The following is a 27,455-nucleotide window of genomic DNA, read 5'->3' as shown; positions in this document are numbered from 1 at the left end:
ACTTGACAGAGGTGAACCTCAGGGATCACTGGACCTGGTGTATTGATGCATTGTACCTGTTTTGGCTGAAATCTGAATGACAGCATTATATATCTGTTCTGTCTGGGTGTATACAACCACTCACCCTTCTCAGCCATGAGAGCAGAAAATGAATGCACAATCTAGGCTGTTACTCATCTGTAATTCAGATGTCACTTCCAGGGAAGTTTGCAATGGCTGCTGTGCTATTGCCCAATTATTCTCTAAAAATATGTGACATATTACAGTTTGATTGTTAAAGAGTTCATGTTTACAATCCTGGTCTCATCATACTCTCTTTTTTGATACATTAGTATTACATTGCCTTTCTTTTTGTTTTCTTTTTCTGCATGGAAAGTTTGTTGATGTGGCATTTCTGCTGAATAGAGTTTGTTCAAGGCACAAAACCTTTAGGTTGTGTTTGACTCGGGCACTACATTGACTGTCCTGAGGCCAAAATTTCTAATTCAGATCACTGTGTAGATAAAGGATTGATACCAAGTGGAAACTGATATTTAAAGTTCCTTGATTTTTCTTTTCCTTATGATGAAGGAGATGATGGTTGTCTTGCAATTAAGTGGAGATTCCTTCACATTTCTCTGATTAAACTTGCAAAGCTTTGCATTTTAAGGGTGGTGTAAAAAGCCGGTGTTCACTATAGTTGTGCTGTTTGCTCTTCTGCTTTCTGTGGGATATTTTGAGGCAATATTTTGTTTCCTCAGTGTGATCACAGGTTTAAGCAGCCACTCCAGGGCCTGGTTGGGCTTTTTTAATGTATCTTCATTCCACATCATTTTCTTGCTTCTATTACTCAGGCTTCCCTCGGGCTATTCTTGTCTTGAACATAGTACCACGTCATTTAATATTTTGAAAGCTTCTAAGATGTATCTATCAGGGCATGAATATGGAAGTTCTAGCCAGTATTGCTGAATCAAGTTATTACAAGTGAAATTTTTAACCTTTGATAGTTTTATGAACTTATCTTTCTAATGTATGTCACTGCTTTTTTAATAATTACAGGCTGAAGAAAAGAAGGTACCAGAAAAGACTCTTCATGCCCCTGTGTCACCTTCATCTGTACCTGACCATTTGAAGTGCAACATCCTCAAAGCTCAAGTGGAAGCTGCTTTTAGAGTAGGTGCCCAGGTAATCTGTGTTTATTACTCTATTCTTTAGTTTTGGCATAGCTTTCACCAGTTTTCCAAAATCCCATCATTCTCCTGAGGAAGCACCTCATTTTTAGTCAAGCATGCACTTTGACACAGCATTCTCTAGCTGCTTTCCAGTTTCTTCAGGTAACTCAAAATGATTGATGTGGTGGAAGTAGGAAATTTATCCTAACCTACATGATTAATACCACCAAGAGAGGCTGAGAAAACAGAAAAGATGGCTGCAGGAGATCTCTGTTTTGTCACTGTAGTTTTTGCTTACTTTGTAGCTTAGGAAGAGTAACCTCTGGAGTTTTCTGAGGCTACCCTCTAATGATGGAAACTGGGGTTAAGATTTTTCTAATGATAATGTCTATACATCCAAATTCAACCTTTATTTCAGGGGATTAGCTTTAGATGTCCGAGTGCGAAATATTAGCTAGTCTTTTTTTTCCTTACTTGTTTGTGTACTTTTAACTCAATTTAAACCTTCTATTTTCACTGCTTGGTTAATGTTTATATTAGATACATCCTGTTTCAAAAATACTTTTTTAATGATGCCATAAAACTGAAAACTGATACTAAATATCATGACTGTAAAAAGTTGTTTTCCCAGTCAGAGGTTGAAACCTAAAATGTGAAATTTGTGGACAAAAGATGATGCCATTGGTGCCAAAAAATAAAGCCAAATACAAAGTTTTAGGAACAAAAATAGAGGTGGAAAGATTGTTATAATGTAATTCCAAGTTCCTGTGGTATCCTTGAACACACTATTCTCTTTGAATACAAATTATGTTGGTATTTCCATTGCTTTGTTTCTTTTCACAGTAACATACCAGGTCAGCTTGCCCTGCAAAGGACTTTGTTAACCATCAGCTTTGTGTATTTGTTGTTCCCTGGCAGATCTTTCATTTGAGAGCTATATTGCATCTTGTCTAGCTAGATCTAAGGAAGCATCAAAATTTGGTTATTCTGACAGCCTTAGATTTCAATAGAAGCCATAAATCCGGCAGCATAAAGAGGAAGGAGTTGCTTGGGTGATTTTTTTTCTTTTAGTTTTTGCTTAAAGCAGTTCTCTCACCTCTCTGAACTCTGTGTTGTATCAACTATGTTTTATGCAGCATATTTCTGCCCTTGGGTTTACCTTCTGTTTTTCCTGTGTTTTCCTGTCTTTTCTACAGGATGTCATGGTATATTTCTCATATTTGTATTTTCTCCTGAATATGTTTAATGGTCATGTTTGACTGGATAGTTAAAGGAAGCAGTGTATACTGCTGCATTCAAAATACAACATTATTAAGGCAGGATAGGAAATGTACTTAACGTATACATCTCTCAATTGACCTGTTCTGCCTTAATTTTTTAGTCTGAGGCTTTCCAAGAGAAAACATGCTGGGTTGCTTTTTCTGCCATAAACATGCTCTTCAGCTGCTTCTGTGTTGTAAACAATTTTCAGAGCAAACTGAGCATTCCTCCTTTCTTTCTTGCCTGTGTTGTTTTCCACAAGGCTTTAAAAGTCACCTTGGATCAAGTGGATGTCTGTGGACTTGTACTCAATGAGCAAAATATTAATATTTCAGGGGAAGGAAGTTAAAGAAGACTGTTGCAGTGTGTGATATATTGTGGAAAAATAATGGCATAAGATTCAGTTTGAAATCCTTGAAACTTTCACTGCTAACAAAGTATGGCTTAAGATTTATAGCCAGTAAATTAGGAAATTACCCTAATCTTGGAAATCCTAATTCAACTACCTGCTTAGCCACAAAATTGCCTGTGTAACTAGAGATGAGTTCTGCACTTGAGCTCCCCTCCTGTCAATTATGAAAGATCACCCTTCTCAGAAACACTGCAAAAATAAGCAGGCAGAGACCAGGCAATGATCATCTGTTACAGTAAGAAGCTGTGGCTACACAAGCACTGAAAAGGGTAGAAAAAATGGTTATGGCAAAAGAATCAGTGGAAACACAGCCTTTATAATCTAGAAGGTGGAGAAAGGAAGGCAGCTGCAGGAGGAGACAATAAACCACTGTATTAGATACCATAAACCACCCAGTTATCTTCTCTACTTGCCCCCAGCCTCCCAGACAACTAGCTGAATACCAATAGTTAAGCCATTTCCCAGTGACAGTTTGGTCATCTTCTGGGAAAATGAGCTGGGATGGAATTACACTGCTGAAAGGCATAGCATCCTTTCCAGGGAGCAGATAAGGAATAATTTTCTTCATGGAAGACAACTGTTTAACTCTGTGTATTCCCCCAGGATAATCCCCAGTGATCCTGCCCCTCTTTGACCCCATCTGACATATCTTGCTGCTCAGTATATCTGGAGGACTAATGATATTGTCCTCTGCCCAATTCTATCTTTTGATGCTAGTTCTATATTATATCCCTGAGAAGTCTTGCCTTCTGGCCTTACTCGTAACACTCCAATTTCTCATCTCTTCTTTTTTGTACTGTCATATTTCAATTTACTAGGCAGCCAGAGCAAGAGGTATATCTAGGGTCTGTAAGGCACAGCCTATCTTCCTCGAGTTATAAAGCAAGCAGCCTTGCTTTTCCTTATGTAGAGCACAGTTATTCCCATATTTTATGATAGCACAAAAAAAATTAAAAAAAAAAAAAAAGAGGGGAAAAAAAAGAGAGTTTGCTCCTCTAGTTTGTAAAAGGAGGAAGAAAGAAACATTTTGTGTTATGCACATTTGCGTTTGAAAGGAAATGTTCCTCTAAGGGCCCCAAAAATATTATGGTCTAATTTGTTCTTTTTGAAACTTCATGGGGCATCTTCAGTATATGGTTAGGTTTAAAAGCATGAAAAAAATGTTGGTGCACTGTAGGATCGCATCCAAAATTAACAAACTGTTGCTTGAAGTATTTGTAACAGCTCTCCCTTCAAGCAGTAGGAATATTTTCAATACCATATGCTACTAACATCAGGATGTGACAAGTTTATGAAAGCACCTCCTGCATGTAGTAGAAGAAGAAGCTGTTCCTTGTTAATTCAGAGAATGGAATAAATGTTTGCAAATGCAAAATATAAGCTGGGGCAGAAATTTCTGGTAGTTTACTTTGTTTTATGGCATGTAGCTAGGCATCAACACAAGAGAGAGCCTTAGCAATGAATGATTCCAGTCCTTATGATTTAAAATATGAAACCAGGGGAAATGTTGCTAGATGTTTGAAAATATATCCTGGAATATGCTCTCTGTGCTTCTTCATTTCAGAATTGTGCCAAAGAGCTGTTTATCACATTCCTAGGGGACATTTCCCACAGTTATAGCCCTGACTTAGAGACCAAAAATTTGTAAGGTTATGGTGCTGATCGCTTAGCCCTGCTTGTGGTTAGAACAGCGGAAAATTACATGAGGGAAGGTTATTTTTTTTATTTGGTGAAGATGGGTATATTTCTGTGCTACTCATCTAAATGTAGAATCAAACTGCAGTGTGCACAGGGATGCTGGAAGCTGGGTCTAGGAGCTCACTGCCATGGACACCACAGGTGAGAAACGTGAGGAACTCACAGGCAGCTGTGGGAACCCGGAGTTTGCACAGGGCATGCCAGACAGTTACCTGCAGGGCAAGAGCAAATGAGTAATGTTTCACAACACACCTCTCAAACTGTGCCACAGGGATCTGCTACCTTTTAGCTGACAGAATACATGTCACAGTTCCCACATAATTAAGCTCCAGGAGAGCCCTGAACACTGTGAAACAACTGACATTTCTTTTTTATGGAAAAAATATATTCCAGGCTCTTCATTTGAGGGATACTCCTATGAAGCAGCAGTAAGGAGCTGTCAGAATACAAAAGATCAGCTTTTCCTAGTATTTAAAACCCCTTTGCAGCTTGCATGAGTCAGTGCTGATGTGCTGTGATTGAGCAGACAAGACTTGTTAGTATCACAAAGAGTCCCTTTTGCCAAAAAGTTCATGGCTCAAGTGATGAAGGAAAGATACTTGCAGGTTTCAGTTGCTATTTATATCCATTTTGGCTTTGGACAAATCCTAATTATCCTTAGAATTATGCACAGGGTCCTGAGCAAATGTACAGCTATCTCAGCAGGGCTTTTTATTTTGGCAGGCAGCGTGTGCTGTGTGGTAGCAGTTTGTCATCCACAAGTGGCGTCTGTATTCTGCACCTGTTACTCAGGCTTCCCTAAATCCCTGGGTTGATGTGTGTCTAGCAGGTTAGCACAGGGAAGGATCCCTTTTCTCACAGATTTCTGCTGCAGCTGATTTTTGCATCACTCACATCTTCCCCTTGTCTGCAGACAAGGGAAGGCCAAGCTCATTCTGCAGATGCATTTTTGCAGTGCAGTTTATAGAAGACAAATAGAGGTGACATTACTACTGAGCTACATTATGGATTGTTTGCTGATAAAAAAGAAGTGGTGAGAAAAGGTGGTTTGGAGCTGCAGGGTCCTTACAAAAGAGCACACAAAATCCCATTTGTTCCTCTCTTTTCAACTCCAGTGGAAACTCTTGGCCAGGGAGAGGTATCTTCAATCAGCCAGGTTTGGGTTCTCCAGCCATTGATTCCCTTGCCTTGGTTCTCAGTAAACAAAGGGACATTTAGGCTGAACAAAGGGACGTTCAGTCCTCCTACTCCTTTCACACACTAACTTTCCTGACAAGCCTATACACATGTAAATTTTTAGGCCAGGTTGATAGCTATCTCTGTCTTTTTTCTCCCTTTCCTAGAAACAAGTACAAGCCGAATATCTTTGCTTTAAGTATTGCAAATATACGAGTAAGTGCAGGTTGCCTGTGCTGTTTAGTCTTGAGGAAGGGACTGGTCTGTGGTACAGAAAATACCTCAGGTCATGCAGGATACCGGTGTCATCCTGTGCTCTCTAACTAGATGCAAGCCATGGCTGCAATGTAAATGAGACTGGCATCTTTGCATTATTTATGGTAGAAAAGGTGTGTAAGTGAGGTGATCCACAGTGCTAGTCTGTCATGGCTACATTTTTGACGATTCTTTGTCTCTTTTAGTGTTCTGCCTCCTTTAAGGAATGATTCAAGCATGAGGATTTGTCGTCTTCAAAGTCCAAATGCTTTTGCCATGTATTTCTAGAAAACATTCACTGTCTTTATGTAAGCTGGGTCTTTGGAGCTTTATTCGCTTAAGGAGATCTGGATTCAAACCCTAATCAGGTCATGAATGAAAATAGAGTAGGTGAGGGGAAGACACTTGAGGATTTATAATCATATGCAATCTTTCTTATAATAGGACTTAAACAAATCCTTCTGGATACCCAGAGGAATTCTCAGCTTTCACTAGATGTTGACTTAAGTACCTTGAAAAGATCAGCTTTTCCAACATTTCTGGCTCCTTCCATCATGAATTAGTTGCTGTTTGCTTCTCTCTCCTCCTTTCCTCCCTCCCTCCATTCGTCCTTATTCACAGCACTGAGCTACTGTACAATTTGACAGTCTTTGCACGGAGATCAGAAATGAAATTATGTGAGCATAACAGGTCGCAGCTGAGGTGTTCAGGCTGTGGGGGAAGCTTCCACAGCTCCTTATGTGCACTGTGCCTTCCTTGCTAAAGCTGTTGCTGTTAGTCACCCACTTGGATGAGCAATAACCTCACTGTCAAGTTTCAGGCTAGGTAAAAAGAAGCAACTACACTGGGACTCTCAACTGGAACAGCAGCAAGTGCAACATCACATCAGTTATAATTGTTCATAACAATGGAATTTAAAAATGGCTCGGCTTCAAATTCTCTGTGTTCAGTTGCTATGTGGAAACAGGTTTGCTCAATTTAAAAAGTGAGGCTACAGGAATATGATGGTTCCACAGGTATAAAAATGCAAGATTTTGATTGTGTGTGATGAACATATGATACATGGTGGCTCATTAGACGTGTGTCAGCAATGATACCTCAAAATCAGAGAGGGAACTGAGGAAATGATGTGGCAGCTTTGCTGGAGGTACAGAAGAGGAGTGAAGATTTACATAAACAGAATGTGGGAACTGATGAGAACTTCAATTCATTCTCTGGGATAATGGAGGCAAATGTGGCAGTGGTGTCACAAGACTCCAAGAGCTGTGGGTATGTCAGCTCTGCATGTCTCTCTCATCAAGTGCCAGGACATGATGAGACAAGTACTGTTAATTGACTTGATGTGTAAGAGCCCCACCACAGCCCTTGGTGCCAGGTCTCATTCAGAGGGAAAAAACAGAGTAGTCTGTTCCCAAGAGACATAAACATCATGCTTTTCTGCCTGAAAAGTTACATTTGGCATATTAAATCACCAAGGTAAGTTTACCTTGGCAGAACATTCTTCCTGATGACATGTTCCTTAGCCTGTATTATCTAATGAGATCAGCCAACATTTGGCGTGGCTTACAAGAGATAAAAAATGTTGATAAAGAGCTGAAAAATCAAATATGATTCAGGCCTCCTTACCATCATTACAGATTCAGAAAGAGCCAAGATAAAGTATTTCCCGGCCACTGCAGTGAGAGTCATTCCTTCCTGACCTTTAAAGATCTCCAAACATGTGAAAGCTGTGTTGCTCTCTCTTCCATTCTGCAACTGAGAACTTAGTGAAATTGCTAAGTAAGAGCCATCATATGTTTCCTACAAGCCTTCTAGACCCTTGTCTTTCTCAGGTGAGAACCTGACACTCCCCCTCGGCTGCAGTGATCTGATTCTTCATGCAGTTCTTTTGCTTATCCAAGGTACCCCTACTTTGGATCAGTAGAGGTGAGAGCTGCAGCAGTGCCCCTTATGATGGAGGAGAGACACAGATGGTGCTCGCTCCCAGTGATGTTTGCTTGAGACACGAAGAACACAGACTGCCTTGCACAGTGCCCCACTGGCCAAAATCACAGAAGGCTGCACCCAAAGTTCTGTCTTTACTGTATTTTCTCTCTTGGTACATGCTTGGTGAAACCAGTTCCCATTTAAAACTTTTGTCCTCCATTGTCCTAGGGCTAACTCTTTCTTCAGAAGAAAATCGAAGGAGCTGCTGTTCAGTAGGCAAATCCAGCCACCAGGACTTATGAATTCATGCATGGGATTGCTCTCCTGGGCCAGAAAGTGTTCCCACTCCCTCTAAAAAGCTCAGCACAGACTGGTGTAGCATCCCTGGAGTATCCACCCCCTCTCTAAGGCTCCAAAGGACCTGGCTGCCAAGACAGCAGCAGGGATAAGCAGTGCTTAGGAGTTGACTGAAAAGCAGTCTGAGAACGCCCAGGCTGCCCATAGGTAGATGGCTTAGAGAGCTGTGGGCAAAATTTGATATTACTTAGATACTTTTCTCCTCTTTTCATCCTTTGGTAAAACTATTTCTTAGCAATCATCTGTGAAGAGAGCTTGTACAATGGCATTGCTGCCCAGTCATGTTTCTTGTCCCTAAATAGTATAAAGCAATGCTTAAAATGATAAAGTAATTCTTTGTTTCTAACATCATCCAGAAAGTTAATGGCATATGAAATCAGAATGTTAATGATTATTCTTTTCCTCTGGGCCTGATGCAGATAAAAAGAGAGAATGGCATTGTGTAGATGGATTATATGGATCAACTTTTAATTTGGGTTGCAGTCTGGTAGCCAGAAGAGTAGCTTGTTTCTCTTTGGGTAATTATTAAATGAATATGCTTCTGTATAAATTTGGCTTCCAGGTCTGCTATGCCCTGAAATCTCTCCCTCAGAGCAGCAACCTCTGTGGGAGGGGAGAATCTGCCTTAGTTAAGATCTAAGCAGTTCCATGCTTTGCTCCTGCCTCCATCATTCTTGTGGCTTTCAGAGGTGAGAGCCACTGCCCAGCTCCTGTGTACATTCCCTACCAGGCACCTCCTGCTACTCTTTGCTGAACCCCCTTGCTCCATTGCTGGGAGGCGTCCTGCAATCGAAACCCAAATCCTGGCCCCAGCAGGTGCACTTGTTTTCAAATGAAGGCAAACCATCTGGGAATTATATTGTAAGAGTTGTCTACAAGCATAATCTTTGTTCTACAGTCATATCTTTTCAATAAGGCTGAGAAAGTCCTTCTGTGATTAGTGAATGTGATTTGCAGTGTTAAGAAGAAAAATAAAAGCAACAGGCTGCCAGATGATGACTTACTGACCTCCCACTGAAACAGACCAACAACCCAAAAGCCAATAAGCCCTCTAGTGAAGTAAGGATGGTACACTTTGTGATGGCTGAAGCTCTTTGCAGAAGGGATTGCAATTATAATATTTTCCTGTGTCTGTTCATCCACAAGTAGGGAGGAGAAGCATAAGGTGAGAAGGTTGAGCCCATCTTTGTTAATCTGTACCTGCCAATGCACACCCCATGGCACCCTGAGGGCATGCCTCATCACCTGAGGCTCTTCAGGCCCCCCCATTTCTTTGCATGTTCTCTCTCCCCTTACAATTTAGAGTGGGATTACTGCTCACTGGTCTGCAGTGCTTCCTTGTGGGTACAGGATTCTATTCTGATCTCTAAAACATGAGTAATGTTAGAGAAATATTAGTACCAAGAGAAATTCCTCAGTGATGGAGACTGCTGGTCATGCTGTATAGGAATATGTGATTTCTTGAGCTGCAGACTTAGCCTTCCAATGCAGAGAAGACAAAAGAGAGAAATAATGTAGCCACAGAGCTGAGAAGCAAACAAGGGTCTAACACAGTGAATTCTCAGCTGGCTAATGAGATCCATGGCTTATAGCATTTAAGTAGGTGGAATTTTAATAATTTCATTACTGGTCACAACCGCTGTATTGCATTCTTGATCTCTGAAATCTCTTTTCTATTGCTGTATTCAAGTGCATCTTAAAATGCAGATCAAATAATTTGGTGAAAATTGGAATGAACTAAAATTTATAGTTTTAAAAAGTAACCAATTTGACACATAATAAGCAGCTAGTTTGACAGGCTTAACAATAAAATGCTGCTAAGACATCAGTATGGAAGAAGAGACTTTGCATTAGGTTTCTGACAGCTGGATTCATGTTTACAGATTTCAGAAACCAAACAGCTTTTTAAAAAGCATTATGATTTCTGTAGAACAAAGAAATATTCCTTCCACTGCTCATCTATGCAAATAAAGAATGATTTTCAATGCTTTCTCTCAAGTCCTTAAATTTTTTTTCTTTCCTTTCAAGAAAGCAATTGATTTTGAATAAACATTGTGCTAGACAGAGCTACTAGAAGACCAGTAAAACAAGGTTTTTAAAGCTGAGCTGAATTTCTTAAAGCTACAAATTTATTAAAATTTTAAAAATTGCACTCCTGATCCCCAAGTGATTTATGACATGACATTAATTCACTAAAAACCTGAGCAGCAAAACATTTGGTGACTGAGTTACAGTGATGGTGGTGTTGTGATTATGTCCCACATTTATCTGATTCCTTAATTTCTGGAGTATTTGTGCAGGACTGAGGAAACCTCTGCCTGAGAGAGATTAAACCCAAATATGTAAGGCCACTACATTGAAGTGGAGCTGCTCCTCCAAGTAACCTAGCTGTAAACCAGCTTCCTCTGTGTAAACTAGCCCCCTAGGAGAGGGATAAACCTGCTGATGAGGGCCAGAGTCCCCTCTCTGAGCTGGTGGGTTTGATATCAATATACAAGGTTCAACAATTCTAGTAGAAAGGGATGAACTTCCTACTAAAGGACTTGTCTGAAAATGCCCTCTAACACATCACCTCAGGCACTTGCCTGGGCTGGAGAAGACTCAAAACAGAGTTCACTTTCTGTCTGGCTCCCAGTGGCTCCAGTTTAATTGCCCATACAATTAATTGTGTGTACAAGCTGGAACAGTCCCTTCCCACCATGGCTGATGATCTGGTAAATAACAATCTGGGAAGTGGCAATGAAGGTCCTGTTCCCTCTGACACAAGGGGAAAACAAACCCCAAATTATTGCAGCTTGGGCAATTTCCCCAAGCACTGAGTATCCCTACTGATATTTTTATTTTAGTTCATCACTAAGGTATAGAAGAAACTCAGCTTTGATTTTGTTTCCTTTTCTTATGAGTACCCTCAAATGGAATATATTAATTTTTATTGAATAGAAGTTCTTACATAACATTACAATATTTTTACGTGTCTGTAAAATCCTTTGATTTGGATTTGAGGGATTTGAAGAAATCTGTTTCATCCTTTTTTAAGAGGATTAGACTGACACATTTAATTTAATTTGATCTGGACCTATGGCCTCAAATTACTGTGGTTCAGATACTAAACCCTGAAAAATCACTCTGTTGTGGGACTGTATCAGTCCCCTTCTGTTCTTGTAGCAGTGTACAAATGTCACAGTCTGACTAATTTGGAGATACTCATGTCTCTGTAGTCAGTATTTTCTGTAGTGGGGGCAGTGTTGTCCTCACACTGGCATTTACATATGGATTGTGGAATACTACATCTCAGATGTATATCAACGCCTGCCCGGACTGGGCATTTCCTAGGTGATAAAGCAAATTTCCATGTAAGTCATTTTGCAATACTAGTATTTTCAACTCGACAGACAAATGGCATATGAGAGACAGGACTCTGTAATTTAGCAGAGAGCAGTAGTGGGTGAGATTTTCTGTGAATTGTGCATACAGTGTGAATGTGTGTAGGGGATCACATTTTTCAGTTAGATTTTCAAAGACTGAATGAAAAGTTGGCATCATTATTTCAGTTAGGCTACATAAATATTTATTCTACTCCAATTGAAAGGACAGCTCAACTACAGTATGTTTGTATAGATTTTGTATGATTTCTGCTCAAGTGCTTTCTGGAGGAACCATAAATGCCAGTGTTCCTTTCTTTATCCTCTCTTCCTTACACTATTGCCCTGCACTTTGTACATTGTTGCTCATCACAGTGAACCTCAGCCGTAGGAGATGAAAACCCAAAAATATCATGTCTTTTAAATCTGAGCTGAGTAGGCATTTTGAGTACTGCAGTTTTCTGAAGCGCTTACAGGAATATTTTCTTAATAAACAGTTGTATTATCCTAAGTGCATGGACATTGTACTAAACTTTGGCTCCTTCTTTTAACAGGCTGTGAAAGAAGAGACCTCTTTTGTAAATCCCAGTAAGACCTCCAGTCTGCAGGACCCTAATGTAAGGTCTGTTGCTTCTTGTCTGTAGGGGAAGCATAAAATTAATGTATGATGTAATGAGGCATTTCCCAAACATTATATCAACCTGTTGTTACAGTTCAATTTGCTCATCTCCAGGTTGCTGTGTAAAGTTCATCATGCAATGACCTGAGGAGAAGGAGGCTGTCAGAACAGTGGTTATTTTATACATTTGTATCAGATACAGTTTAAGAATTGATAAAAACTCAGCTTTAAAGATCAGACTGAGTCTATCTATTTGAATAAATGACTAAAAGCTCTGGGTAAGAAATAAGGTCTAGTGACAATCTTAGAAAAGCTTATATAAAAATAAGCCAGTTTTCATAACTTTTCTATCAGAAACATGCTAGGAATGCAAACTGGAACATCCCTGTGTCTGCATTTTCCTGACTGGAAAGGAAAAAAGACTTTTCCTGCAAGGTCTTTTCTTCACAGAAGAACAGGCATTTGGTATACAGACTTCAGAAAAATGGCTTATTTGCAGGCAGTAGTGACTACTTTTGATTGTACTTTTCTCCTGTTGATAGAGGATAATAGTCTTTATTGGAGTGGTCATTTTGAAGAGGCCTATTAATTGTAAACATTATTTGAGTGGCACAGTATGCTGTCTTCCAGCAGGTGATTAGAGAGGAGGTTACAGCAGGAGCATTTCAGAATAGCCTGCCTCTATGTGTGTGGTAATGCCATCACTTTGGACATTTTCAGTGTTGAAATCTGAGGGGAGAGTTGGAGGAAAAAATATTACAGATTAACAGTATGGCCGTTAATCAGCTAATTACACCAGTGTATCTGCTTCTTATATATATTCATGTATATGTAATATACTAATGTACTGGGGCACTAGTCATCTCATGGTTTTATTTTATAACTTTTGGGGGTGATTTTTGCAACAGAAAGCAGAAATTTAATCACCTTTTGAAAAGTCCAGTTGAGGGGGGTAATGAATTATATTTGAAAAATTAAGTCAGTCTGAATTCAAGAAAACCATTTATAGTTGGGAAAATTTGTCAATTTTTATTTCAAATGTGTATCTTTCCTACAATATGATAAATCTGAACTAGCCTTCAAAAACCACTTCATTCAGAAATTAATTTCTGGCCACTTTGGGCTAGCAGAGTTGCTGTGTTTCCTCAATGAAAGCAGCGACCTAGAGAAGAACAATGGGGTGGTTGGTGGTGCTGAGGCAGGAGGAGAAACAGAGGTGATGCTATTGCCTCTCGTGGCAGCACCTGGCTTGCTTGCAGTGCAGCTGTGATTCCCAGTTTCCCAGTCTCTTCTCTTGGGATACCCTGTGGAGCTGAAATGTCTCACCTGATAGGCCTTGATTTTCTCATTTGTTTATCCAAGAAGCTGTAAAGTCTATTTGATATAGAATCATCCATTTTTCTTCTGTGCCGTTGCTCTTCTTAGACCTCCACAAATCTTCCTTAAGAAAATTCTTTTCTTTCTTAAGAAAATTCATCTCATACTTTGCACAATGACCTATTTCTTTGTCTAATTGAAATAGGTTTCATCTTGTCTCTGCCACCACACCCTTTATTGGTTTGCTGTCACTTCCAGAAGCAGTTCAGGAGGACCTAATTTGTATATCCCTGTGTGACTGGGAATGCAGCTACAGACGTGTTTTCCTTAATCACTTCTGCTGAACTTCTGCATAACATCTGTAGAAAACCCTTTTTACTCCACATTTTGGAATAGGTTCTCTGCTGCTGCATTATATTGAACTGTAAATGAGTGGTGTGCTTTGTGATGTAAAGTACTATTCAGCATGAGGTAAGGTTGCTAACCTGGCTGCAAAGCAAATTTCACTGGTTTTTTCATACACATCCAAGCTTATAAAATTGTAAAAATCACTTTGGAGTTCTTGTTATGCAGCATTCTGGCGTACATTTGTCTAATATTTATTTTTATCTGTGTTATATCAAGCATCATTTCCTCTACAGTGAGTTGTGCCAAATGAAATGGCACAACTTTTATTGCTGTGTCCTGAAGGTGCACATATACCAGTAATCAATGTCCAGGAATAGACTAGTTTTAAGGGATAGACCAATTTTAACAGCCTGCATTCAAAACTCAGAGAAAAATGCAAAATAAATCCAGCATCTATTCATTCTCTTTCTCCTTCAAGAAGCTATCCTTTCTGCAGGGATATATGCAGCTTTGCATCCAGCCAGCATGTGACCCATTTGCCAATAACATCCTTTGTAACCTCTCTCTTGTGGAATTTGATGGACATAAATGAGCCTTTGCTCTGCTAGGAATTGCATCTGAGTAGAGCCAAGAGTTAGTTCATACTGGGAGACAAATTTTCTGGGAGCTTTTCTCTTCTCTTTAGCGAAGACAGGCAAAAGAACCCTTGGTAAAAAACTGTTCCACATGGAATATGTATTTTTTCCCTGCAAGTACCCATGCAGATATTTCTGTGAACAACACCTCTGTGAATCTTTGAGGACTCTTTGTTTGCTGAAATATCTTGGTGGTTGAAACCAGTAGCTGTCGCAGCTTTTTAACAATGCTCCACTCTTTTCATACGAGGGATTTATAGCAGGGAAAATGACTTTGTGTATTTTTCACACTGATGACTGTACAAAAGGCTACAAAATGCTTTGTTTTTTTCCAAACCCAAGACATAGGGAAATTCATTCAGGCCAGCTAGTAAGCAAACATATGCAGTTTTGAGCAGTAACTGAGGCATGAATTCCTCATATAAATAGGGAACTAGAGGATGATAAAGGAGAGCAGTAGTGCTTGTTTGATTAAAATAACTGTGCTCTCTTTGCTAACATTTTGCCTGCTCTTCCATTGCCATTCTGAATATTACACTTCTAATGAATTAACTGCTTGGATATGGCCTGTAATCTCCCTGAGCAATTATTTTAGCATCTGCCATGACAGACTCAATTTGGCTAACAATTGCTACAGCTCTTTGTAGAATTAGTTCTGGTTCAACTGGTAATTACTCATATGTATGTGTGGTATAGCCACTTTTCCTACAAGTAGGTCTCCAGTCATTTTCCTGGGCATGGCCTTGGGGTAATGTTGTACTTATGCAAAGTTGTCATGTATCAGGCAGTTTATCCACCTGTTTTCCATGTCTTCTGGCAAACTCCAAACACTTCTTTATGAAAGTAATTTTACATATGAAGAAAGAGGAATCAGAGCTGAAGTTTAAATAGCACTAATTTGTCAGCTTTCAGGAGGGGAAACCTTGTTAAATTTGCTCTGTCATTTGTCATACACAGGCTGGAAGTGCAAGGTTGTCTCCTGATCTTGCTGCTAATAGGTAACCTGTACACACCAGATTAAGCTGCAGGAGGATGTGGGATCACAGCAGACTACAGTCCTCTCTCACTCTCTGTTTTCAGAGGGCAGTCCTGCATGTTGCTATAAGTTTTCCTCCTCTAGATAGGTTGTTGTTTTTTTTCCTCCCAGTTTGTTTCAAGTGCTGGTTCCAACATTAAATGAGGAAAAAGCTGGTGACACAGTAACCCAAGACGTGCTGCAGTGTTCTAGGTTACATCCTCTTTAATCCTCAATTAAGACTGATAGATAGCACTATGAATAGGGACATAGTTATACATTCCCCTTGCTGACCCTGCTGCTTTGCTGATAACCTGCAACAGAGCTGCATATCTGGACAGTGGCTGTGGAGAAGTTGGATGGTTGCCTCAGATGGATCCATCCAGACTGCATGTGACAGACCTCTCAGTGCACAAAGTCAAATGAGAGCAGGAACAGGAGGGGAATTTCTCTAGCAGGTTAAAAAGGAGAGACATGAATTACCTTGATAAGGCACAGGAATCCTCTGAAGAAGGGTCAGACCTTTCTTTATTACAGCTCTGTTGTAACAGATCTGAAAGTAGGCACATTTTCTTCAACACCAAAGTAATATGTACTCTATACCTATATACTACTAACTATATAGCTGGACTGTATGCATTTTGGACAAGGCAGAAGAGAACATTGTTTTTTGGAAGAAGAAATACCCCGGAAAAATGTTATTTATGTATTTGCCTTTTTTTTTTTTTTTTTTTTTTTTTTTTTTTTTTTTTTTTTTTTTTTTTTTTTTTTTTTTTCTAATACTCACTGTGTTGAATCAAGAAGAGATATAATTAGTTTGGAGTTACCACTTCACATGGTGAATGCTTTGTTAAGGCATGTAGTAAAAATGTGGCTGTGTCAATACTGGGTTAGTTTGGAATTTGTAATGTGGGTCATTTCACAAGGATTTTTAATGGTATTTCTTTTGGGATGTAGACCCCAAGTGTACAAAGGAAGAAATTATTGTGTCAGTCCTTTTAAAGACCAAAAAGAAGAATTCATCTTACAATAGAGCTACAAAAAACCTTTCTAATGGATCAGTTTCTTCTGTAGTATTGTAAAAGAACCTGTAATGATGGCAAATGATTCAGAAGGGATTATGAGGAAGCAGCAGAGGTATTTTCTGATCTGTTAGAGAATTCCTTACACTCAGGTATCTGTCCTGATGGAAGTGTTGAGGGAGAAGTGTTGTGGGAGAATTTTCTGATTAGATATCTAATTTAATTCAGGTTTGAGATTACTGGATGTTCGTAAGCATAGTTTTCATAAGCCTCTCATCCCCTGCCTCCACCAACTAGTTTTCTTGTATTTGGTTCTTTTCACCTTGAGAGATCAGGATTCCAGCTGTCTGCCAGACACAATGAAGGAAGTAAAGTGTTGTGCAAAATAGAAAAATGAAAAATGTAGTCAGCAGCTTTCCTATCACCTCTGATCACACTTTCCTCTTGATTAGGGGCAAGTCCCACCTGCTGATTTGGGACGTTGAGTTTTCTCTCCTACAGCATACCAAGGAAATGTGAATCACAGAGTCACCTTTTCACCTTTTTATAAACTTCATCCATTTCTCAGTAAAAGGATGGATGCTAGAAAGATAAACTCATAAATTTTCTTTGCAGAAAGTTATTGCTTAATTGCCAGCCTGCTTAATTTATTAAATATAAGGAATATATGGCTAACCACGGAACACCACCAAGAGAATTTGTTTTCTTACTCAAAGCTTTTCCAGAACAGAAGCACCATCTGTACAATGTCCTCAGTGCCTATACATGAACTTCTCCTGAAAATTCTTTGAAGTATGTTTTCTTTCTGGCTATGACCACCTGGATAAGCATGGATACCTGTGTGCATGTGCATGCAGGTTCACACATACAGATCTGGACTGTATTTAAGATAAAGGTCTGCACTTTTTTAAATTTTATGATTTCTTCAAACATATCTGAATGCAAACCCAAGTATAATTCTCCTGTACTGGTTTAAGGAATTCCAGAGTTAAGAATTACCCCAAAATAGTCCAGATGTTAGGAATTGCTGTTACTTAGGACAAAGCTGTCTTTGGGCATAGCCTGTTTTCCAAACTAAATTTTAATTTTGGGATAAGTCCAACAGTAGAAATGTTGGTAAAAATGCCCAAAGTTAAACAAGTTGGGTAAGGAACTGAACTAAAATTTATAAGACAGGAATTACCTAGCAACAGGATTTGTTGATAATATACACTTTTCTTCATGTTCTTGTGCTGCTCAGGAAAGCTTAGATATTATATGTTTGGTACATGTAAACACTAATACCTTCTTCATCTGCTGCATGTTAATCTTCATTTTGTGAGGGCTCAAGGCAGGACTGTCATCAGCATTAGATCAAGTCAGCCATGGCTTTGTCTACCTGAATTTTGAAAACCTCCAAATATGGGATGGAGATTAGACAACCTCTCACTAAAATAGTGATCAAAAGTGTAAACATAAGTTCAGTTGTCAGTCAGGAGCCCTCCTCAGCTGAAGCCCTCAAATTCACTGGTCAGTTATTACTGTTCTTGTTGCTGTTTCCACTTGCTGTCATGCACCATGTGGTACATTTATGCACTGCAATATTTATTTCCCTTAAAATATGCTTTTGGATTACTGCCAGCTTTGGCAGGCTTTATATCCCACATGGTTTAGGATTTGTCTGTGGATTTCTTTCTGTTTAGACCAACTGCTGCATCACCCTTTGTTGATCCTTGTTATCCAAATTATCTCATCTTTCATAGGATTGCAAATAGCAATATTCTTCTTATGTGGGAGTAGGTATAAGCACCAGCTGGTGCTTTGTGCATTCATTTATTTTAATTTTCTTTGTAAATCTTCCCATCCAAAACCAAATTATGCCATTACATTGATTCTAATTGCATTAGGAGCTGCTCAACATGTAATGTAAAATTAAATGTTATCTCATAGAGCTTGATGATGCTGCACACCAGAAAAGAAGGGTGAAAAACATTAAATTATATAAAGTTTTATAGGGTGCAGATGATTCAGGAGAGGTAATCTCAGGCACTCTTCTGGATGCTCATTGCAGAGTAAGCTTTGCTCATACAGATTGTCAGGATGTGATTAACCTGCTGTGGCTTGTGCCTCTGAGGTGCACTGGGCTTCGAGTCTGGCTGCCTTTCAATACATGGGAAAATGTCTGACACCTTTTGCGATCAAAGTGATACTTCCAAAATACAGCTTCCATGTAAAATCAAGGAAGGAGTGTCTCTCAAAGTAATGTGTGCACGCTTGTGCTTTTCCCCACCTGCACAAATGATATTAACATTTAAATTGTCATCTTTTGCTCTCAGAGCTAACGTCCTGCTGACATACTGCTGCAGTCTGAACCTGAACCATGTTTTTCAGAGAACTCTGGCTCTCTACAGGTGCTCTCAAAATAGGACTGTATAAGCAAGGTGCAAAGTGTAGTGATGTTTGCCTAATCTGTACACAATTCGATCTGAAATTAGCTCCTCACTATCTGTTTTTATACATATATTTCCAGTGAATGTCAAGGTAGCTTTCATGCTACCTGACATGTCATCACCTGGATGATTATGGGCAGCTTGTTTCCTCAAGTTCAAGACTTCAGTTTCTTAGAAAACTAGATATATCCAAAAGAACCTTCAAGAAATTCAGAAGTGAAGCTCCTAAAGAATTATGTGCTTAGTCTTACTTACATGAACTTCAGTGAATTCAAGCGGGATGTTTTTTCTTAAACTCAGAATAGAATTAATTTTGTGAGGCAGAGTCTGAAATATTACATTTAAATATCTCCTCCTAAATATATTGTAAAATATTCTAGGTAAACTAAAATCATTATCTATGCTGGCTTCTTCCTGAGAAATTTGAATTGCTTTTAAAAAAACTCTTTTTCTCATTCAGTATTTACCTTAAAGAAATAAGATTATAGAAACTATTTCCAATTGAAAAATTTCAACCAGCATTTCCAAAAATAAAGCAAATATCTAAATGGCCTCAGTAAATGGATAGGTTAATGCATCTACCACTCAAGCTTTTTGCAGGAACTTCACCCAGCAATTTCTGCAACAAAGTCATAACTTCAAGCTGAACTCTTGAATAGCCTTTGCAGGCCACTCTGCATTAAAGATTGTAGATGGCACACCTAGGTATGTACTTTGACTTCATTCTGAGTCTTAAAGACCTCTTTGACCTGCTGCCTGAAGCCAGATGCTGATGAATTGTTTGTAATTTTATTCTTAACCTCCAAACTACAGAGAAAGGACCTGTACTCAGACCTTTCAGATGAGGTTAAGCTGATGAAATACCCCACTCGAGGTGCATTTTGTTGTCTCTGTCCTATATCCCCTAAACTGTGCCTAGGCTCCTTGCAAAGCACAGATTTCATAATGGCTCTCCTGGTTGCTGTGAGGAGGGGTAGGATTTGTAGCTCAGTTTGACCTTAGACACCAGGTGTTGACCTCCTACATTACCCCGAGCTGTGGAAGAAGAGCAGTTCCTGTATCATCATCTATCTGTTGGACCACAAGAGCACCATATTTTTGTCTACACTGCAAACACATATTCATTTTAAGGGCAATGGAAGGGTGGAGTTTTTTCCTTTACACGGAACAGAAGTCAATTTGTAACTAAGAAAAGCACATAAACTGTAGCAAAGATCTTTGTTATACATCTGCCATCTATAGGGAGGGGGGTATGGGAGGTAAAAAGAAGAAAAAAAATCCATTCAGAAATTTTGATATGAGAGTAGCTTTAAAATGTCCAAGCAATGTTTTGAAGAACTAACCTGTCTTCTGAGAAAAGCTATCTTATCAAAGTGAAAAAGAACATACTGTTTCTTAACTTCAGATGACCTTTGGAAAACAAATGTGTGAAATCCCTGGAGCACAGGCTTAGGAAAGATTTGAGTGTTTGTCTGTTTGCTTAGCTTGTTAGGCTATGTCTTTGATATACAAGAGAATGCATCTATCAAATATTTTTTTCCTTTTCCTTGCTTTTTGCTTATCCTTCCAAAGTTTTCACTATCATGTTCCCACTCAAAAGAAATTCTGAAGCCAAAATCAACTTCTGGGGCTTTTTTTTTTTTCCTTTTCCATGAGTCAGCACCTGAAAGCAGGTCAGCTTTTCATGCAGCTGGCTGTATCCTCACAAATCATGGGGCTTTTATCCTCTATCTCTTGGCATCAGTTTGGGAAGACACAGGGAGAGGGATTGTTCCAGATGACAAAATAGGCACAAACAGAAGCAAAGAGGATAAAATTTGTTAAAGACAAATGCAGGAAGTGTGTTCCCCCAGCAGACTTTGGTGGTTTTGAAATCCTGAACTGGACCCTCTAAGGTAAGAGACGCTAATTAAGTCCATTCAGTTTATTAGGTGGACAGTCATTTGATCCCACATGGCCCAATTGCCACATTTCAAACAAGCATAGAGGTCTGCCCAGAGCCACCTCAGCAGGGGACAAGGAAGCCACAGGGCCAAAGGGGTGGTGCAGGAGCAGTGCAGCCTGAGCCCTGCAAACTGAGCCAAGGTGGGGTGGGACACCCTGAGTCCCTCAGCATGAGCACATGCATTCTACTCCCAAGGAAGGTTCAAGCTAAACCAGCGTAAATCTGTGGTCATTTGAAATGTTCCACAGGGTAATTTTTTATTTATTTATTTTATTTATTTTTTAGCAATTTTGGTTTCAGTCTTGTCTGCTAGTCTGAGAACAAAACAGATTCCTTGGCTTTTGGGGGGAATCTCTCTCTGGGTTGTGTTTGCGTTGATGTGCAGGCTTGTGAAACAGGCTGGAGCTAGTTCAGGAGAGTGTGCTGGCTGTGGCTCAGGAGTGTGCTGGGGCTCTCAGTGCACAGGCAGTTTCTGATGACCTGCCACTGCATGCTGACATTTGTGGTTGTTATTGTCATTCTCACCAGGAAGTGACAGATTTTTATGTAAGGTGCCAGGTCATTAAGTAACTCTGCCTCGGTTCAGTACCTTCATTTGTATGCAGCAGTGCTTGTTACAGAAAAAAGGTTTCTTATGAATTAATGACATTGAAAAAGAGCCTTCTAAAGGAACTGTAATACACTGTACATTTTCTTTTTTATTTTAATTCTGAGTCCCACTGATCCTTTAACACTTTCCGTTTTCCTCAAGCTATATACTTTGTACAGGACTACAGTAGTTTATAGAGCTGTGTAATTTATATAGGACTACTAACTTGAAGTGGTGGTATCTGCACATAATCACTCTATTTAAATAATTGAAATAATTACAGGGCTTCTCTTCAAAAATCATATCTTTCCATATAAGAATTCTGGATGTAGAAATCAAAGGATAATAACAGATGTTATTCTACTACTTTTTCTGGGATTTCAATGAGATTTTTTTAAGAGTTTCTGTGATATTAAAAGCCTACCATTTTTGAAACACAAATTGGGCACCAGGTTGATCAAGCTGAGAACTTCTTGCATGTAATTGCTGTTGAGAGAGTAACCTGCAACAGTTTTGAGCAGGTTCAGACTGAGGAAGAGTGTTTAGAGTTTAAACAGGAGCTGTCATGGAATTTTTAGTCTGGTGTGGAAACAGGTAACCTAGCAAGGTTTTAATGAGGACAAAAATCCAGCTCTGTAGTTGGTAAGACTAGTCTAACATTTCATCTTGTGCTAATGGCCTCTTTGGGTAGAGGCATTGCCACAGCTGCTTTTCATTCAGAGGTAACTTCAATTTACATCCTACCTAACCTGCAGCTTCTCAAAATGTGCAATAAATGGTGCTTGTCTCTCCCCCAGAGGCCTGATAAATATCAGGGGAAAGGCAGTTGCTGCCACCAGCATGTACATAAATTATGGCAAAATTTTATCATAATGGGAAAGAAGATTTTGCTTTTAAAATGGTATTGATTTTGCAATGTGAGTGGAATACTTTACTGATGTGATACAAAACATAGGTAAATTTATCTGAACAATTACAATGACTGAAAAAGGCGTAGATGTGTCTAATGTTTACTTGACTTTTTTTTCTTACTTGAAAATCTGCAGCATTCAAAGGAAAATAATAAGCTTTTCATCTTTTTATTGGATTACAGAGTAGGTGCTGTTTGTCTCTTAAACATTTTGTGTACAGTTGAGTGAAATTTTTCATGTTAAACATTTTTTTCAGCATTAATTCAGGTTTAAACTTTTAAATTTTTTATATGCATAAGTGAGTTTTATAACTTGCTTTGAAATCACTGTAAACTGCTTTAGTTACAAAATTGCACTACATCTTTTCAAGGAAAAATTCGATTGTGACAATTGAAATAACTGCTTCAAAGGCCCTGCCTCTTCCTCTTTTTTCTTTAAATTACAAACCACAGTATTCCAAAGGAGATACACAGGCTTTGTAAAATGAGACATAATGAAAGAGCTGAAATTATCACTCCAAATCTTCCTTTGTGTGAAAGGAAGTTTGTCCTTTGTCTGACTTACTTACATCACAGGTTATAATGTTGTCCTGAGAAATTTGAAGCACCCATGAACTGGAAGTAGATTGTAACCAGCTTTCTTGTTCTACACTTTGCTGTTTCTTGAACCCCTTCATAGCATTAGCATCACTTGCCATCATTTTGAGGAAATGTTATTCAACTCACATAGTTTATACCACTATTTTTGTTTCCACTCTCACTGAGTTAATGAAAAGGTTTAATAATTGTAAGGTACCCTTTTACAACACTATTGGAAAGTTGGGAGGATCAATCCTACAGTGCAAGAATGTCAGCTAATATATTTGTGCTGAAAATAATGACATAATAATTACATTCATTTACACCCCTTCAGAATTTGACTATCCATTGTTTAATGTGTCTTAACATATTTATCCTGCTTATGTCAGATTTCAATTGGAAATCATTTTGCATAAATTGGACAAGTAATTTTTTTCAGTAGCCAAAAGCTAGCTTTGCTTCAGCAAAAGAAGAGCTATTGTTATCTTCCAATCTGAAGTCTGACTTGATCAAAACAATCTTGGGAGCTTCCATAATGATGTTGATTCACAGATTTTCAGGTCAGATATATTGAATTCAAGACTAAAACAGATGATTTGACTTTTTTTTTTTCTTTGCTTATCTTTCCTTTATTTGCCAGCCTAATAGCCTAACAAACTCAGTAAAAAGTCTTCAGATCTGGCTGGCTTGTTCTGCATCAATGTCATTGAGAAATCTGTGATATAAATGACTGACACTGAAATTTGAACTGGGGAAAGGAAATATATCTGATATAAATATCTTGCTGCTATCTATACTAACTTCTTGAAATTAATGGGAACAAGTGGTAGGTAAATAATTGACAAAAGTTGTTTAATGAGAAGTAAAACTAGTATTCAGGTTTATGATTTGTGTCCTTTGTACTTTATTACTTTCCATTGTTCCATCTTATGCTCTGTGATCCCTCCAAAAACTAAAAAACATTTAGGAAAACTGAATATATAACCTGAAGGCTGTGCTATGTCAGTAGGTTCTGTAGCTTGACATCAGGTTCAGAAGTTATCAAAGAGAGTTAACGAAGCTTAAGACACACAGGGGCATCAGAGGGATGTGCAACTGTGAAGATTAAACATGTGTATCTTATTAAGGCATTGAAAGGCTAATAAAATGCAAGTAGACTAGAAAAACTTTTGCCATTTGTGGAATGTACCTCAGTGCATGAGCAGCCCCATCAGCAATCAGTAGGGCTGCTCAAGTTAGTAATTTAGAGTCTGACTTCAGATGAGATGGCAGAATACCATTTCACATATTGTTAATCGAGGCTTTCAAATTATTTTTTTAATGTTTGACATATTTATTATGTTTATAGTACACCTATAGGTATTTGATCATAATCTGTTGCTTAAATAAAAGCAGTATTTGAGATGTTTCATGTGTCTTCATGCCCCTCAAGCTCGTGGTTGAAATGGTCTCCTTCCAAGGTCATGAGGATCTTTTATTTAATATTTATGATTTTTTTTTATTGAAGCCTGAGTTAATTCTATTGATAAATGGTGAAGGAGAAGAGTCTTTCATGTGGACCTCCACATTGCCATATCTGTCCTTTGCTGGAGCTCTGCAGATGCATTTCACATTATTGATCATCTGAAAAATGTCTGAGTTTTACTTTTTTCTAGAAAGTTAGAAAAAATTTTGATCATTTTTCTTGGATCAAATCCATTAGTTAATTTCCCTTGACCTGTTTTTTCAACTGTGGAAGAATAATGTTTAATTTCAAATAAAAACTATATTAAGCAGAAAAGGTTCACAATTCATGAAATAGTTTTTGTTAAACATATGTTTTGTAAAAACTTCTGATGTGACTGAACTGCTGGTCTGTTATTAAAATGTGGTATTTTGGAAACAATGACGTGGTCTTTCCATAGGCTTCCATTTCCACATGGTCTTTCACATAGGCTCTGTGTTTGTAACCAGTGGCTGCTTCTATAAATGGTATGTCCAGCAGATGAGGGTGAGTTCACACATCCTTTTCTGTACACACACACACTGGCCTGTGAACTATAAATGGAACAAAAGGATGAACTTCAATGGGCACTTGCCACTTTGCAAGATAAATAAGTGTTGATGAGTTAGAACTTTGTTGATATGCCTGAAGTAGTTTAAATAGAGCCTGTATGACATATGTTTTTCTTGCTATTTTTAGAAGTCCAGCTCCAGTGAGACCTGAAACTGCACCAACAACCGTCCCTGCAGAAAAGCAGGAGATTAAAGCTCCTCGTGTGAGGAAGTTAACGAGGCAGTACAGTTTGTGAGTAACATACAGCACTATCTTTGTGGTGTTGCCTACTACAGCTGAAAATGAAAGGGGATGCTAATTATTGCTCTAGCTATGCCTTCTGAAAGGCATGAGTGCAATTACATGATAATGATCTTATACCAATTCCATTCCTTTCATCACTGAGAATCTTCATGCTTTTAATATAAAATGAGCTTGTCTTTCCTATGCAGTGGCTCACAGTTTGAATTGCAGGCCATCCACCTTTCCCAAGCTTATGGGTTAGGAATTAAAAACCTCTTTACCACATGAAATGTCAAAGACCTGGTGTGAGCTCGAGCAAGCTTCTCTGTTGGGTTCATTACAACCCCATTTGCAAAATGAGGAAAACAGTCTTTAGTTGTTGGGGCATCAAGCTGTGCTGTGAGCTATTCCCTCTCAGAGAGTGCACCCTCCCTCTCTGTGATTTGTCACATGAAGAAATCGCTGAGCCTGCTACAGCTACAGCCAGCAGAACTAATTCTCTTAGTCCTGGAAAGAGGGATCTGTGCCTACAGGCCTTTGGCATCCCATTTACACATAATTCATCCCACTTGAAAGTCTCTAGAGATGTGAAGTACTGAGCAGAAGTGAAAGTCAGTGTTGATTTGTCCTCCCATGAAAAGAAGGACAAGACCAACAAAAATTAGGGGAAGAAAGGAATAATGTCAGCATATTAGTACAAGAATACTAATGCCCTAATAAAGAAAAAAATATGTATGCTTTCTGTGTGGAATGACAATTGTTAGTCCATCCAGAATTTCAACATTCTAATGTCAGTAAATATATATCAACATTAGGAAAACTCTTCTGTCTCTTCTAGGATTCTAAATTAATATCAGGATTCTAATAAATATCAATATATTGTTATTTTTTCTTTCACTGTTAAGATCATTGTCTTATTAACAATCTGCATTACCAAAACTGAAAAATTATTTAGGACAAGAAAAAGAAGAACTAGTCAAATTAAAGCTAGGAGGAAAATGAGCTATTAGCCAAATTGGTATTTGTTCAAGAGGCCAAGATTTGCATGTGAAAACACACAATCAATTTTGATTGATGAGGTTTTGAGGAACAGTTTTGAACACGTCTTGCTCCCATGTGGATTTTCAGTTGTGTAGTATAGGGTGTGAGGAACAGCAGACAAACACATCTGACCACAGGTGTCACCTATGCCGTGGCCATGTGTAGGACCGAAGACTCCCTAGTTAAAAATATTCTTTTCTTTTTGTAAACTTAAATTCTGTTCAGTTTAAATTACCTTGTATCTGGAATTCAAATATGGGAAATGTGAAGAAATAGTGAAGGATTATCATGAAAGTAATACAGTGAGGCTAATTCTCAGTGTTACAGTGTGCTGATGGCTTGATGACTGATAAATCGACCCTAACTCTTATTTTTCCACTTCCTTGTATACACCAGAGTAGCTTTACCCAGCAAGGATGGGGAGGGTGCCAGTGAATTCCTGCTGAGAGTGGGGAGCAACGACTGGGAAAATGTCAGCTACATGTTTCTGAAAGAGAGATTAACCATGTCAACGGCCCAGCTCTGGGCTTTATTATTACATTAATGAAACATCTATTCAACTGGTCCAAAAGATTTCATGTTTTCTTTCCAGCATAAAACCTGTGTACTGTGCATGCTGTGGTGCTGAATTCTATCCTTACCCAGAAGAAATAAAAAATGAAGTTTGAAAAAGATAATATTCATTACCAAAATTTTATATCATATTTAAAAAAACATTGCTAGGCAACCCAGGATAAGGTTGTGTAACCTGTATGTCATGTAGTTTTGAAGTTTGCTGTGTTGCCCAAGCACACTGCCTTCAAGTGGCACTAAATCAAGTGTAGTTCTGTTCTGGAAGTATCTGTCAAGCTGGCATGGCAGGCTTCTGTGCCCTGTGAGTACCTAATTGGTAATCAAAATTAGTGCTGTTTTATGAGCAGAAGTAATTTTTCTCATTATTTTTCACTGTGCATTAAACTGTCAATCTGTAGTCTTTCCTTTTCACACATTATTCACAGTAATAAGGCTTCTGTAGGCCAAATTATGACTCTGTTTACCTCCATCCAATTCCAATTAACAATTGGAAACATCCTGACTCAAGGCTGACTGATCCCAGTGATCTGTAGTCAATGGGGTTCTGCAAAAGTAAAT

General features: G+C 38.7%; 1 protein-coding gene across 2 annotated transcripts in view; it reads left to right on the top strand.

Annotated features, from left to right (window-relative positions):
• EPB41L4B (erythrocyte membrane protein band 4.1 like 4B) overlaps nucleotides 1–27,455 on the top strand; it is a gene marked incomplete at its 5' end in the record, with an annotated part of 164,744 nt that overhangs the window by 110,169 nt on the left and 27,120 nt on the right. For both annotated transcript variants that reach the window (XM_083860082.1, XM_083860081.1), the window contains 3 exons: nucleotides 1,039–1,164; nucleotides 12,152–12,219; nucleotides 25,188–25,292. In XM_083860082.1, coding sequence (XP_083716208.1) covers nucleotides 1,039–1,164; nucleotides 12,152–12,219; nucleotides 25,188–25,292 — 299 coding nt within the window. The remainder of the gene's footprint in view (nucleotides 1–1,038; nucleotides 1,165–12,151; nucleotides 12,220–25,187; nucleotides 25,293–27,455) is intronic.

Source organism: Zosterops lateralis, assembly GCF_965231275.1.
Source record: "Zosterops lateralis genome assembly, chromosome: 1".
Classification (NCBI taxonomy): Eukaryota; Metazoa; Chordata; class Aves; order Passeriformes; family Zosteropidae; genus Zosterops; species Zosterops lateralis.
Note: the sequence above shows the minus strand (reverse complement) of the source record. Positions and strands in the feature narration are given on the sequence as shown.